The following is a 15,903-nucleotide window of genomic DNA, read 5'->3' as shown; positions in this document are numbered from 1 at the left end:
TGCACAGTTGCTTTATGAATTGGAGATTGCTTGGGTATTTATGCATACATTGGTGAAAATCAATTTGCCAGGAAATCCATTGTGTTATCGAAAATAAAACCATGAAACCTGGCACTAGTTACTTTAGAGAGTTTTGTTTGTTTGTTTTTAGTTTTTATGATCTTGACTTGAATAGTTTTAAGCCTTCCGACTTGTATTATTCAAGTCCCATAGAAACCTTGCCTTTGAATTTACCTTCTGTGAGCAAGACAATCAAATTTACTGGCTCTCAAACAAAGTCAAGTGTTGCTGCTACCCCTTCCAAAATGTCCATTCTACCTACCTCTATCTTACCACCTTTTTATATGTTGCTACTTGTTTTAGGGGGACACACCAGACCCCCGGTGTGATGCATTGCATCTCAATAACTCTTCTGGTTGGTTAGAATTAAGAGAAATCAAAGACTACAGCTGAATCTTACATAAGCTATTTGGACAACTGAGATATCACAGAGAATTGGTACTGCTGGTAGTTCTTGCCACCACCAGAATTTTACCCTGAAAAATGTCATTTGAAGTGAGTTTTTACACCTACCTGATTGGAAGTGCCAAGTGGCGTGGGGTCCCGGGAGAACTCTAGCCAGCTGAATTGGATGAGGAAAGGAAGCACGGAGTGGCTCACCTCTTCTCCTTCCAGCCTGGGTCCATGGTGGATGGTGAAGCAAGTTGTCCTTTGTTGGGTTGTGGCTGATGAGCTTCAAATCAGATACTCAAGGTTGGATTTGCCCCTTTTCTGGGTGCAGGCAACTTTATCATGCTTAGAGTTATTCTCCTTTTTTTTTTTATGAGAGGGAATTTCTTGCTGTCACATTTAGACAAGATGTTTCCTGGGTAGCTCATAAAGACCTGAACTGAAAAAGAAAAAGGGAAATATTTTGCTTTGTAAATATTTTCCAATAAAACAAATTGCCTATGAAATAAGATAAGAGCATCTGGGCCTCCTGTGTCAGGTCTTAGTAGTTTTGCTTCCAGGATCCTTTACGTTCTTCAGAATGATTCTCTATTGTTAAATAGGTCAATATCTGGTATTAGTTAACATATTAGAAACTAAAACTCAAATTGGAAATACTTATTTGTGGCTTTAAAAACATCACAAAGGGGTGCTGGGAAGGTGGCTCAGTGGTAGAGCACTTGCCTTGTATGCATGAGGCCCTGGGTTCGATTCCTCAGTACCACATAAGCAGAAAAAAAAAAAAGAAAAAGAAAAAAAACATCTCTAAGGGGCTAGAGATGTAGCTTATTAGTAACATACTTGTCCAGCATGTAGACGGACTTGAGTTCATGCCACGGCATCAGGTTTTACTTGTTATTGGTATGGTGGTTCCTTCCTCCACCTGCACCCCCTGCCCCCCACTATTACTGGGGCTCTCCCTTAGCTTTTTCACTCAAGACTAGTGTACTACTACTTGCGTCACACCTCCAATTCTGGCTTTTTGCTGGTTAATTGGAGATAAAAGTTTCATGGATTTATTTGCCTGAGCTGGGTTCAAAACATGATCCTAGATCTCAGTCTCCTAAATAACTAGTTTACAGATGGCCTTTTTCTTTTTCTTTTAAAATTAAGGAATAGGAAAACATTACATGCTAACACAGATGTTATTTGTTGCAAAAAGAAGTTTTCTCAAACCCAAACATTTGCTTTAAAGATGTAATTTTATTGCTTGCAAAAATGTCCCTATCAAGTGATTTCTTCAGCATGACTTGTTTTGCTTTGGAGAGACTGTGTGCCAATCTCTGATCTGAACAACCATATTTTGTCTTTTATTTCACAACATACCCTGTTGTGGCTTTAACTAGCTTGTAAAACTTTCTATTGAATAGTCAGTAATCACTTTGATATCTGGAAAGCATTTTGTGTGTGTATGTCCTCAATTTGTTATACAGACTTCATATACTAGATTTCATAAAATGAATAGTCTGCACTGTGCCATCAATGCTGTTCCAGAAGGACACTGACATTTGTTTGGAAACAAAGTGAGCATGTGGCCATGAAGTATACCACCACAGTTTGGTGTCTGTCTTGGTTTGGGCTTAGCTGTTTTCCCTGGCATTGCATTTATATCATCTATGCCAATGGCAATGTAGCAAAGAGGACAGATTTGTTCTGGTACTGTGTAAACCGTTTTGAACTTGGGAACCTCTTGAGTGGATCTCAGGTTCCCCTAGGAGGGCATGGACTGTACTTGGATAACATCTGATCTATAGGAGTAAAGGCACTGCAGGTCAGTTTTAAGTGTCTTTTACATTTAGTTTGCTTGTTGTACCCATTATGATTCTATTTTGTTAAGAGGTAATATATACCATCAGTGCTAAGTTTTTCCTGCTAATTCATTGAGCTTCATTTGGTTATTAATCAGTAAATGGTAACTAAAGAAGCCACTAAATATACTAAATATATAGCATACTATCTAAAATCAAGAAGCTTTGTCAAAACTTTCCTGTGTTTTCCTGTAAGTGAATTCACTGATTTCATGGTTGAAGAAACTGTGTTTCTCTATAATCACTGAGCTAATGGGACAGACAAAAATAAGTTACTTTCTTAAGGATAGTTTGATTTAAGGATGTTTTGACGTTATAGTGGTCTGAAAATATTCAGTAGGAACCTTGTTTAAAGTTTGGTTTTTGATCTTCTCTTAGGTTAGCAGTATGTGGGGTGAGATGCTCTGTGGTTTGCTTGCTTTCCTCTGTGTTACTGGAGATTGAACCCAGCATCCTGTATATACTAAGCACATGTTTTACCATTGAGCTACACCCTTGACCCCCTACACTGAGCAATGCATCATAACTCCTTGTCAATGAGGGGAAACATCAAATAATCCTATAGTGTATTGTACTGCTAAGGTCTGATGTTTGGCAGATTAGGTAGGTAAAATTGACTTACAGTATTTTCAAGTGGCAATGGACTTCTTAGGAAGTACCCCTTGAGGAACATCTGTATTAATTCCACCATAGCAACTTGAAAGCAACCCTAGACAATATTATAAATAAAGGTAGCAATAAAACTGTATTTACACAAATAAGTCCTATGAGCTATAATTTGCTGGTCTTTACTCTAATTCAGGGGCCTGCCTTCCATCTATCTATTCACCAGTCAGTAGTGAATATAGGGCCAGACAGCCTGGTTTTGTTGAATAAGCATCCAAGTATGGTGACTTTGACCAGACTGCATCCATCCTGTTAGTTATTAGCAGCTACTTGCCAAAATGTCCATTCACATATTATTTATAGGGCCCAAAGCTTTACTTAAGTATATTTTCACAATTTGTTCTGGTTTATGTATCCGTGGGCCAACAAGAGGCATAGATTTAAAAGAGGTTTTTATATATTTCTCATGAGATACCTTGAAGGTCTGTGAGCTGACATGTTAAAAGATGTAATCACAGTATAATGTGGAGTGACAAGGAATGATGAGGGCAGAGGTAATGATGCTGAAGAAAACAGAATATACAGCTTTAAATGCATTGATCTCTCTTGTTCCTGGAAGATTTTTAAGAGGAGCTAATCTCATCAATCCTCCAAAGACTCGACACGCATCACTGAGTTTCCACTTGGCTCATGAGAGCTCTGCCAGCAGACTCAGGCTTTTGTGTTGTCATATTTCTAACTCATCAAGGTGACATTCTTAAATGGGATACAACCAGGAAAGATTTCTGAGGGTGGATTATGTTTAGCAAGGTTGTCCTGTAGGTACTGGTGTAATTATTTTTGAATCTGAGCTCTGTAACTTTATTCCTGCTTCATTTAAAAAGGAAGAGATTGCTAATCCTAGCTATTCAGGAGGCTGAGAGCTGAGGACAACTTTTCAAAACTAGGCCAGACAAGAAAGTCTATCAGACTCTTATTAGTTAACCACCAAAAAGTTGGAAGTGGACCTGTGGCTCACGTGGCCTTCGACAAACAAGCTAAGGGACAGCTCCCAGGTGCTATGTTCAAACCCTAGTACTAGCACAGAAGGGGAGGGGAAAAGGAGAGGGAAGGAGAAGGAGGAGAAGGAGGAGGAAGAGGAGCCAAGGGAGAGAGAAGATGATGTTTGGTCTGATATGACTAGCATTGGCTTCTGTTTCTATTTCTAAATTTCTCTAAATGTATGAATAGTATATAGGTCTTCCATAGATGAACTATGTAGGGCAAATAAGATGATACATTGGGGATTGGGACTTAAGTTTTTTCTCATCCATTTTATTTGTGTATATTTTCTACCAAGTCTAACATAATCAGTGCAGTGGCACACATGTATGGTTTATAGCTAATCATGCATGATGGGGAGTCTATAGAACTTTGATCCTTGGTACAAATGATCAAAATTATCTTTTGTCTGGGTGCCAGTAGCTCATGCTGTAACCCTAGCTACTCAGAGGCTGAGATCTGGGACATCATTTCAAAGCCAGCCTGGGCATAGAGTCTGTGAAACTATTATGTCCAATTAATGACCTAAAAAGCCAGAAGTGGAGCTGTGGCTAAAGTGGTAGAGCCACTAGCCTTGAGTGAGAGAGCTCCAGGACAGTGCCCATGTCCCGAGTTTAAGCCCCAGAACAGCACAAACTGTTCTTTAGATATTTCCAAGAGTGATCTTTTAAAGATTTCATGTAGTCATGTCCTTGTCACAGTTGATAAGTGGTCCAACCGGCAAGTTAATATATGCAGGATATGGATTCCTGGAAATTAACTAAATCATGACATTTTTAGCTTTTTTAAAGCTTTTCAATTCCCATTTCCAAAATACATATAATGGCAGGAACTCTCAATTATCCAGGGAAGGGTAATCAAGTAAAGATGCTAGGCATCTTCCATAGGCGTGAGTGTACCATTGTGTTTATGCGCAGAGCATAAAGACCAGCATGACTGTATTCTTACATGAAACACTTCCTTTGAGACTTTGTATGTAAGATATGTTGTGTGTGTGGGGGGAGGTCATCTCTCCTGTAGTATGCTGGTATATTAGAAATAATCACAATGCTATGTATTGATCTATTGTTCAACTTGTGCTTGTCCCACATTGTATATTGTGGAGTTTGCTAGACACCCTTCAAATCTGTCCATTATTCTTTTTTTTCTTAACGCTTTTCTGGTGTATTCCACACTGTCTAAAAGTTGCAGCGTTTTCAAAATTTCAGAGATTGCAGCTAGAGGAGTGGGAACAAGGAGGGAAATTTGGCCCCCAAATAGTAACTGGAAAGTGAAGTTCCTGTGAATCCCCAGAAAGATGAGATTGGAACTGCCGATTCAGTAGATTATTTGTAATGTAGAAGAAGAAGAATTTGTCTAGAGAGCTAGATTTTATATCTCCTGCCAACTTTGTTTTTGCATTGTAATCCTCAAATATTACTTTGTTTGCAAAGCTTTTTTAGAAAAAATTAAAAGATAGTAGTGTCACTGTGTTACCTTGGCTGGCTAGAACTCCAGGGCTCAAGCCATCCTCTAGTCCTTGTTACTAGAGCAGCTGAGACTAGGCATACCCACACCACTGCCCAGCTTACTAGTGTATTGTTGATGTTTAGAGTAATGTGAGCACAATAATTACTTGAGAATGTGTAGTTACTTCAGAATATGTATCAGTATTAACTGTAAAGTTGGAAACCAAAGAATTGGTTAATTATTATTAGAGGCTGGATGCCAGTGGGTTAGGCCTGTTTTCCTGCCTACTCATGAGGCTGAGATTTAAGGAATGTGGGTTGAAACTAGCCTGGGAAAGACAGACCATCAAACTCTAACCTCAGTTAACCCACAAAAAAGCAGGAAGTGAATCTGTGGCTCATGTGGTAGAATACTAGCCATGAGCAAAAAAGCTCAGCGATGGTAGTCAGCACTGATGGTACTCAGCTCAGCACTGATATAGCCACACAGACACAGAAACACACACACACATACACACACACAAATTCATATATATTCACACACATGTATGATAAGAGAAGTTTCAGTTCTTTAGTTTGAAAAATCTACAGATGTCAGATATGTTGTCCTCAGCTCTTCAGGACAGTATAGTATAGCACAGTACAGTATAGTACAGCAGGTTGAAGACTTTTGATAATATGGAAATAGGTTAGTCATTAGTGAAATGGTAGCACAGACTTGAAGACAATGACCTTATGAGTCATGCTGGCTGGGTGATTGTACTTAGTGATCATGCTTAGATCATTAACTTCTCTGTACCTTGGGAATCTTCTGTCAAAGAGAGTTAATCATATCTCTGTCCTGGGATCTCAGTGAAGACTATATGGATTAATAGATGTATAATATTTCATGTTAGTACCTAAAAAATGTTCAAGTAAGTGCTTGTTATTTTCATGTCCTAAAAAGGCTTACCCTCTTTTTTAAATGAATAGCTATATAAAAGATGATGAGTTTTCTTAACTAGAGCAAATAACACCAGAAAGTAACAAAATGTTTATCTCCAAAATTTTTTAGATTTCCATATATAAACTTAGCCACTCACATTTAAACAATTATGAGGTGAGTTCATTACTTTTTCTATTTTGCTTTTGTCAGTTTAATGATAATTTTCTCTTTTGGAGAGATGTGAGAACATCTTGATTATTTTTTAATTTTTTTTGTGGTCCTGGGGTTTGAACTCAGGACCTCTCACTTTCTAGTCAGGTAATCTGTCACTTGAGCTGCTTTGCTAGCAATTCTCTCTCTCTCTCTCTCTCTCTCTTTTGAGTTTTAAGGAAGGAGTAGCTTATAAAAATCCCAACTTTTGTTACAGCCTCCAACTAATAATTAGTTAGGTCAAGTGGCTATGAAAGAAACTAATATTGGACCTTTTTTTTTCTCTAGGTTTGGAGTCTTCAAAAGATTTCTCTCTCTCTCTCTCTCTCTCTCCTTGGTGGCAATACTTACTGGGGTTTGAATTTAGGTTTTTGAGCTGGGTAGGTACTCTACCACTTGAGCCACATTTCTAGCAAGCAACTTCTGGAAGTATGCTGAAAAATGCTATGCTGCTAAGACTCTTGGGAGGGTGAAACTTCTTAATGTTATCTTCCCTTTTAAGATCTACTGTCTCATCAGAATTAATAGTCTCTTCGGAGCCAGACACGGTGTTACATGCCTATAATCCCAGCAGTCAGTAGGCAGAGCTGGAGAATTATGAATTTGAGTTCATCTTGGGATACCTGAGATTTTTTTTTAATCCCCAAATTAAAAAAAAAAAAAACCAAAACCAAAAAAACAAAACCCAAACCCAAACATAAAATGAGTCTTTCAGGAAATCAAGACAAAACATAATTGTAGGCACAATAAATGTCAATAACTGTTGATTAAAAACAAAATCCTGCCACGAGAAAAATCATTTCATGTGATAACACCTGCTGTTTGGAAATCTTTTTACCTAAGTAAGCTAGTCACAGCAGTAAAACACAAGAAAGGCTCAGTCCTAACAGACAGAATCCAACAGGGAAATCCAGCCAGTTCTTTGAAGGGAGGACGGTTCAACACAGTAATAAGACCCAATTAATGCTCATTATGTCTATGTTCCTAGGATGGGAAACTCTTAAAACTGAATTTAGTTATGGACTGTCAGATAACTTCTGTGTAATTAGGAACTTCGTGGGGTTTTGATCCTTTCTGGCTCCATGATACTCTGTGCCATATGCAAGACTGAGTTTCCTTGATCTTTGGTCACTGGGTTTGTTGTAGCCATCGTGGTGGCTCAAGCTGAGTCCCTCACCTCAGACTTTGACTTTTATGTAAGTGTTTGCTAGGTTCTTTCTGAGCACCTGGTCAGCTCAGGCGTAAAGCTTCTCATTCTCTGCATGTTCCAGCCACGTTGAGAGGGGTTAAGCATAACTAAGACATTAGATAGCAAAGCTATCATGTATTCACTTTTGTTTTTCTTTTGGATCCTAATGTATGAACATTGCACAATCTATCCATTCTACAGTTGATCAGACATGTTGATTTGCTTATTGTTTATCATGAACAATGCTGCTTAAAGTCATTCTTGTGCTTGTCTCCTTAGAGAAAAATGTACAGATTGTACCAGGATCCAAATGATTGTAAATTCAACCATTATGTCAAGAAATAGCCAAGTGCATTGCCTCCTTTCCCCACCTCCCTCGCTAACACAATTGTTTATATGTTCCTTTATATTGATTTAAAAAAATCCTGTTACTACTTCCCTATCACGAGAAAAATCATTGCATATATGTTCCTTTATAGTTTAATCATGAGCATATGAATATCTTTATTGGGATAGATTACCTACATAAGTCACTTTGTGAAGAATTTTCTAGTTTGCCTTATCTCTTGTTTTGTGAAGACTTATCTTCTTCTGGTACATTCTATCAGCATTACAGAAATTAGCTTTCTGAAATATTTTTCTGCTGAAGAGCTTTTTATGGCTTCATGTCCTGGAGTCCATCCTTGGTATAGCTGAGAAGCCTTATTTATAGATAGCTTGTGTTCTGGTGTGGATGATAAACCCTTCAAACTTAATGGCCCACAACAAAAATAGTTGTAAGTTAAAGGGGAAGACTCTCTTCCCTACACACACCACTTTCCAGAGTGCTGTGAATTAAATTTAGGGCTCCCCACTTCCAGACAAGTGCTCTACCATTTGAGCCATGCCTCCAGCCCCTTTTTGATATAGTTTGTTCTTATACATCAAACAATGATTTTCTTACAGCTCTACTTCCTGAGTAATTGGGAATATAGGAATGGGCCACCATGCAAGTCTTGTGAAGCCTTTTCTATTCACATGTCTAATGATTGCTGCTGCTCTGTTGGGAAATTTAGATGTGGTCCTTCCATGTGGCCGGGACTTCCTTGCAGCATAGCGGCTGGGTTCCATGGGTGAACTTCGCAAGAGACCAAGCTAGTCAGAAGCTGAGCATGGCCTTTTTGAACCTTACTTGGAACACTGTGTGTTATTACTGAAGGATATCTGTGTTGTTCCCTAATAAATTTGCGAGACCTCAACTCAACTAATAACAAACTGAGTATGGTGTTGTGCAGCTGTCATTCTGCTCTGTGGAAGGTGTAAATAAGAGAATCATGGCCCAGGTCAGCTCCAACATAACAACAAAATCTTGTCTTAAAATACAGCAGAAAGTGCTGAGGGCATGGCTCCAGGAATAGAATTCTGTTTTTGTTTTTGTTTTTCTCCTGACTTCCACCCTAAAAAAAATAGACTTTGAAACTAGCCTGTACAATTTAGTGAGTTCTATACCAGCAAGTACTGCAAAAGTAGTTGTATAAAGAAGTTTCAGTTTAACATAACAGTTTGTGAGTGTAAATACTTGGTTTTAACTACCCTCTCTCGGTGACTCTATTAGACAGAATTACACTTGTTCTGTGATCACTGCTGAAAACTATAAAAATTACCAAATAGTCCTAGGATGCCTGTTAAGCAATGAGAATCCAGCTGATGTCACTGGCTCAGTTCTCAGGTTAGACACCATCTTTGATCACAGCATAAACTCTCTCTCAAAGAATGAGAGATACTTGATGGTTACAGAATTGATGAAAGAGATTTATTTCTACAGTTAGAATTAAGTGTCTGGTTTCACAAGACTTGCATAGTGGTCCAATTGTATTCCCAATTACTCAGGAAGTAGAGGTAAGAAAATCATCGTCTGGTTAGTATAGAATTATGTGTATGATTTCTTTTAGAACAAGGAATCAGATCCCATACAGACTTTTTATTTCAAATTTGGGGAATTTAGCTTACAGCATATTGAAGACCTGTCTTAGAGAACTTAATTGATGTCTAGTGACCAAAATAGTTTGAGCTGGATGTTATGCTTTTGAATAATGGGGACTTAGCATGTTGTTATAGCTGGATTTCATGGGTCAAAAACACAATTCCAGTGTAGCTATTCTGGATGAGTGATGAGTATATATTTTTGTTATTTCTACTTCTAGAGACCTAATACCTATCATTGCTGCTCTGGAATACAATCAGTGGTTCACAAAGCTGTCCTCTAAGGATCTAAAATTGGTAAGTAACTGAAGTACCAGTGACTGTTGCTTGCTGAATTTCAAAAACCTGAAGATTATAAAATTAAAAAAAAGGTTTTTGCTTTTCTCCCATATTGGTGAGCTAGCTGCATACATTTTTGAGAACATATCTTCCTGTAAGTGATTAGCATAACATTTTGCAAAGTTTGTAATGTGAGATTCTTCAGAGAACGATTTCCTTCTGTTCAGCTGCTTCAGGCAATCTTAGTATACAGAAGATATTTAGTGTAGCCTTCAGTACACACTCATTCAGTTAGCAAAACTATTAAGGTTACATTTGCACAGCTCCAAATAACAGCTTTTATGTTTCTATCTTAGATTTTTATCTCCGTAATGCTTCCTTTTCTAAGAATTTTGGGAAATCTTAACAAGGTACAGTTGGTCCTTTTGAGTTAAGATAGTTGATGTTAATTCTGTAGATGCACTTTTGGGGCAGATTTATATGCAAGTGAAATGCAGTTGAAGTGAAATGTTTTCTTAAGAGAGGAGGAGCCAATTATTTGCTCTTTCTTTACTAGTAGAAATAAGATGCTCTGTTGGGGATTTTTCAAGTTCAAAGGAGCCATACAGACAGATGATTATCTGCAGTTAGCTTTTGGATATTTCATTCAAGACCAGAAATAGCTTAAATATTATTTGATTGGAGACTTTCACTTCAAAAACTCCAGGTCTCAGAGACCATAGACTCGGATATGTGGGGAGAGGGGTGGATCTGCAAAAAAACAGAGGGTTGAGATTGGCTAGTCAATAGGCTACTTTGTTCTCTGAATTTGCCTGGAGTAGAGGTAGCTTAAGGCAGTAAAGACATGTTGGTGGGATGAACTCATTTGGAGCCAATGTAATGTAAGAAAAGAGCATAGACTTGGAATCAGAAGCCATATTTCAGATTTTAACTCTTTGATCTTAGGCTGTATGACCTTAAATACATTACTTTATCTTCCAGGTCTCCATCTTCCTGTGTACCTATTATTGTGAGCTAGTTGGAGCACAAGTCTTATCTATCTCTAGCTTGTGCTTGTCTCAGAGTATCTTTTTGATTAAAGTGGCTTCTCACTGAAAATTGTTTTCATAAATAGAGAATAAATGCATTGAATGGATGAATGAACATAGAAGTATAATTAACTTGCAGGTTGTTGAGATGAGTAACTGATACTTGTGTATAGAAATTCTACCATAGTCTCTAACATATTGCAGGCATACCATAACTGTTAATTATTATTATCATCATCACAATCAGACTTGCAAAGAGGTTGAGAAACAGATGTGGGTAAGGCAGTGATGGGAATGAAGTCAGCTGGACATGATAGTGCTTGGCAGCAGGCCTGGGAATCAGGGGCCTGCAGGCAACAAGCAGGTAGCCACCATGGCCAACCTGGGAATGGTAGCCTCTTGTTTCCCGCATGCTGGGATGGGACCACTGCCAGAGTTTGGAATCAGAGAGATTGCAAGTTGAGAGAGGGAACCTTTTGGAGGAATGAGAAGTAGATTAGCTTAGGGATTGTGGGATCAGGGAGAACAATGGATTACTACCCAGTTAGATTTCCTGGCTCATTTAAACATTCACATAAGCATGTGATTTTGAAAATGGAGCCTCCAGAGGGTTCTGAGGAGGTTGTAGATACCCTACTTGTGGTAATTGTTCCAAGTCACTAGTTCAGAAAGGTGTCCAATGAATGAGTGTTGGATTACTGCCATTCTTTCTCCTAGTCATCATCTCCTTTCAGTTGCATTAGTGTTTAGGACACAAAATACACACAGAATCATTTCAGTCCTGGGAAATCAAAGCTTGCATGTACTAGCATGTTTTCTTGGTTGTCCTAGGATGGAAGGAAAAACTATGACAGGCATAGAGGACTTGTCCTTACTGCTTATCTGTTGAGGTGTAAATGTGAAAATACACAATGCAGTTATTGTTGAAATTTTGATATTTTAAAATGGAAGTTTTAAAATATGCTACAAATCTTAAAACAAATAGTGAATTATGTTTTACCCCAAGTTAAAAAGAAATACTTTATTTTCTGACAGTGTGTAGCAGAGAATCCCAGAAAATTTTCTGAGATTTATTTGGGTTTATTTGAAGGATAGAACAATATACAGAGACATCTTGTTTAGGTATTGTTTTAAAACTTGAAGTGCATGATAGAACTGAATAGTTTCATTTCAAGTTAATGTGAACTAAAATTTTAAAGTATTTGTTCCTAGCCTAAATAACATACTAGGTTAGGGGCCAATGTTGAATCGCTAAAATAGCAATAGAATTCAGATCTTGGTTCAATTTTCTGAGTATTGTAACTCAAGCAAGGTAGTGCGTATCACTGTTTCTCCAAAAAAGTCTTCATGCAGTAATGGTTATGTGAAGCAATATATGTGGTTCTTTTTTAATTCGAAGTTCATTTTTTTTTCTTTTTGTCTGTTGTGGGGCTTGAACTCTGGGCCTGGGTACTGTCCCTGTGCTCTTCAGCTCAAGGTGAGCGCTCTACCACTTGAGCCACAGTACCACTTTCGGTTTTCTGGTGTTTAATTTGAGATGAGTCTCACAGACTTTCCTGCCTGAGCTGGCTTTGAACTGAGATCCTTAGTTCTCAGCCTCCTGGGGTAGCTAGGATTACAGGCGTGAGCCACCAGTGTCCAGCTTGTTTTGTTTTTTGAAGTACTAGTTTATTTCTTACTTCATGGTGATTTCAAATTTGTCATATATTTTTAATGTTTTTTATTGTAAAAATGGTGTTACTAATGCTCGATATTTTTATTTTTAATTAAATGTAACCTCTTGCATTCACTTTTAATATGTGTGTTTTATATATATATATATATATATATATATATATATATATATATATTTCCTTCTCTAAACCAATGGCTGAGCATGCCATAGACACTTAGAAGTAACTATAGTAATTTTTTCACATTTTCATTCTTACCTCCTTAAATTTTTCATCTCTATATATAGATTCTTCAGTATAGAACAGAATGCTCTTCATGTAGATGATATAACAGCAGTATAAAAGAATCTTGAATCATTTACTATAACTCTGCCCCAGTGACATCTTAAGGGAAAGTTAGATAATGTTTTTATATATTCTCTTGCCCTCTTTCCATCCCTTCTAGTGATATTATTGTTTGAACTCAGAGCCTCATTTCTGCTAAATAGGGGCTCTATTATTGAATCATGCCTCCAGATCCTTTTCTCATTAGTTATTTTGAGAGTCTTGCTTTTTCTTTTGCCTCGATTTGCATCTGGACCAAGATCTACCTATTTTATGATTCTCATTGTAGCTGGGCTGACAGATGCTTCTTCCACTGAGAGTCTTGCAAACTCCTCTCCGCCTCCTGTGGGCTGGGCTGGCCTCAAACTGTGATCCTGTCAATCTCAGCCTTCCAAATAGCTAGGATTATTGATGTGAGCCACCAGCAACTGACTTCATACACTTTAACTAATTTTTATGATTGTGTTTATATTTGATGTGTACATTTAATCTTCAAAATTCTGTAGCTGTAAATTTTCTGGATGCTTTGGAGGATAGCAGTGATCTCATGGTTGTTTTTGAAAACAAGAATAATCCTTGTAAAGACTTGATCTAGTCCCTTTTTGCCATAACACTGCAGTAGATAAATTTCCTTGGATGTACATTGTGAGACAAAACATTATACTGATAAGAGGTCACCATTTTGGAAATCACCACTGTCAGCATAGTATAAATTGTAGGCATCAAATCAATTTGAATTATTTTTTCCTTTTGCTCATCAGTCCACTGGGATTCATTAGAAGCTTAGAAAGAGTGCAACAAAAGCATTGTAGGAGTGGAATTTGATAGATAAAAGAATTATGAGATCTGTGATGCTGTAGGACTTAGTGTGTTTCCTGGCGAGGGTTTTTCTTACAAGATTTCTGACTAGCAAAGTTTGTACATTTCATGTTAGGCTCCCTTCTAGTTATGATTAATCCAGATAGCTATTTGTGATCTGATTAAATAAAAAAACTGTAGTGCACTTACAAGATATTTTAGACAAAGACTATGGTTTATTGTAGCCATGCCACAAACAGCATGCTGTCTCTTTTATGTTATTATAAAAGGTTTAAATAAACCTTTGTTTATAATGAGACCATATAAAATCACTTTTCAATATTTAAACAATATAAGTCGAAGAGTTATCTTATATTACCTTTGGAAGAAGACAGGAAATAAGACAGGATATAAATAAATGTAAAACTATGAATACAAAGTTACAGAAAAAACCTATCGCCTTGGTATTATTTCATTTTCACAAATTTAAGATTTTCTTACATTTATTACTCATTTTACTTTTTGTAATCTTGGTCCTTTATGCATTCTCATTTAACATTATATCTTAGCCATTTAATATTTTTCCATGGTTATAATAATTACAGACTACTTAATATTTTGTTAAAAAATTCCATTCATATAATAGACATTTATTTAGCTCTTTCCTATTATTTGAATGATGTCCCTTTCCCCTATTTTAGAAAATATTAGTAGGGGGCTGGGAAGGTGGCTCAGTGTTAGAGTGCTTGCCTTGCATGAATGAGTCCCTGGGTTCGATTCCTCAGCAACACATAAGCAGAAAAAGCCAGAAGAGGTGCTGTGGTTCAGGTGGTAGAGTGCTAGCCTTGAGCTGAAGAACTGAGGGACAACGTCCAGGCCCAGAGTTCAGGCCTCATGACCGGCCAAAAAAAAAAACAAACCAAAAAACACACAAAAAAACTAGTTGGAACATCATGTTTATCCAGCCTCCCTACTAAAGTATATAATGTTGTTACACCTTACTGTCTTTAAAAAGAGAATAACAATATTTACTGACTTATAATGAAATTATATATAAAGAGCTCAGCACAGTGCTTGGCACAGGGCAAAAAGTCAGTGAAGACATCTTCAGCATCATTAGCTCCATTTAGTCTTCAGTTCAACAATTTGCATAGCACTTCCTTGAGAATTGGGGTAGATGGACTTGAGAATATTCTGAACACTAGTAAAATGGCCTTTTAAGATTACCTTCTCATATTTGTGTTTTTTTTTCTCCTCTGGGCTACTTATAGCAAAAGGTCACCGAGTGATTTGTGGTTCTGGAGGCCAAGAAGTCCATTATTGGGCTTTGGGAGATGCAAAGCTTAGGACTACTTTGTGGTTTGTAGGTGGTGCCTTTCTTACCATTTCTTTACATGATGGAAGGAGTAACGTAGCTCTCTGAGCCTCTTTTATCAAGGCAGTCATTCCACAAGTGAGGGCTACACACTTAAATTTTATCAGCTCCCAATGGCCATCTCATTCTCCTGAGTAGCTAGGAATATGGGCATGAGCTACTTGTGCCTGGCCATTGGTTAGATTTTAATATATGAATGGGGAGATAGTAGCCAGTAATGTTCTTCTTTTTACTACCTATGTGAGAGTGCACTTAATGACTTGCCCAAGGCCATGGTCATTTTTGGGACCGTTGTCCTTGATACCTTTGTGTTCCTAGGATCTTCAATGTAATGGTACATAGCAGGAGGTGCTGAATTAGTGACTATATGAATGAATGCTTTATTTAAGTATTGCATTACATAGAACTATAATAGTGAAATAAGGTTTTATTTCTGTAGACCTAAGGAATAGTCAAAGAATATTTTCTGTTACAGTCTACTGATGTTTGTGAGCAGATCTTGAGAGTGGTGAGTAGGTCCAATCGACTAGAAGAATTGGTATTGGAAAATGCTGGACTTAGAACGTGAGTATTTTCTTGAATGTGTGAATAGGTTACTCTAAAACTTTATGTCATTTGCTCTCTTAATTAATATTTAGTTTGTTAAAGTTGAAGTACTCATATTTAGGAGTTATTTATATTTTAAAATATAAATACAACATATAGACAACACACTGATTTTTGCTATTATGAAGTTCAAAGATTTGAT

General features: G+C 37.3%; 1 protein-coding gene across 1 annotated transcript in view; it reads left to right on the top strand.

The window, feature by feature from the left end:
- Lrrc16a (leucine rich repeat containing 16A) overlaps nt 1-15,903 on the top strand; it is a 287,161-nt gene that overhangs the window by 143,677 nt on the left and 127,581 nt on the right. Inside the window, exons 9-10 of the mRNA XM_013035187.1 lie at nt 9,900-9,975; nt 15,631-15,719. Coding sequence (XP_012890641.1) covers nt 9,900-9,975; nt 15,631-15,719 — 165 coding nt within the window. The remainder of the gene's footprint in view (nt 1-9,899; nt 9,976-15,630; nt 15,720-15,903) is intronic.

The sequence above is a fragment of the Dipodomys ordii genome, unplaced genomic scaffold, assembly GCF_000151885.1.
Source record: "Dipodomys ordii isolate 6190 unplaced genomic scaffold, Dord_2.0 Scaffold206, whole genome shotgun sequence".
NCBI classification, from domain to species: Eukaryota; Metazoa; Chordata; class Mammalia; order Rodentia; family Heteromyidae; genus Dipodomys; species Dipodomys ordii.
The sequence above is the reverse complement of the archived record's forward strand: the minus strand, read 5'-3'. Positions and strand labels throughout refer to the sequence as shown.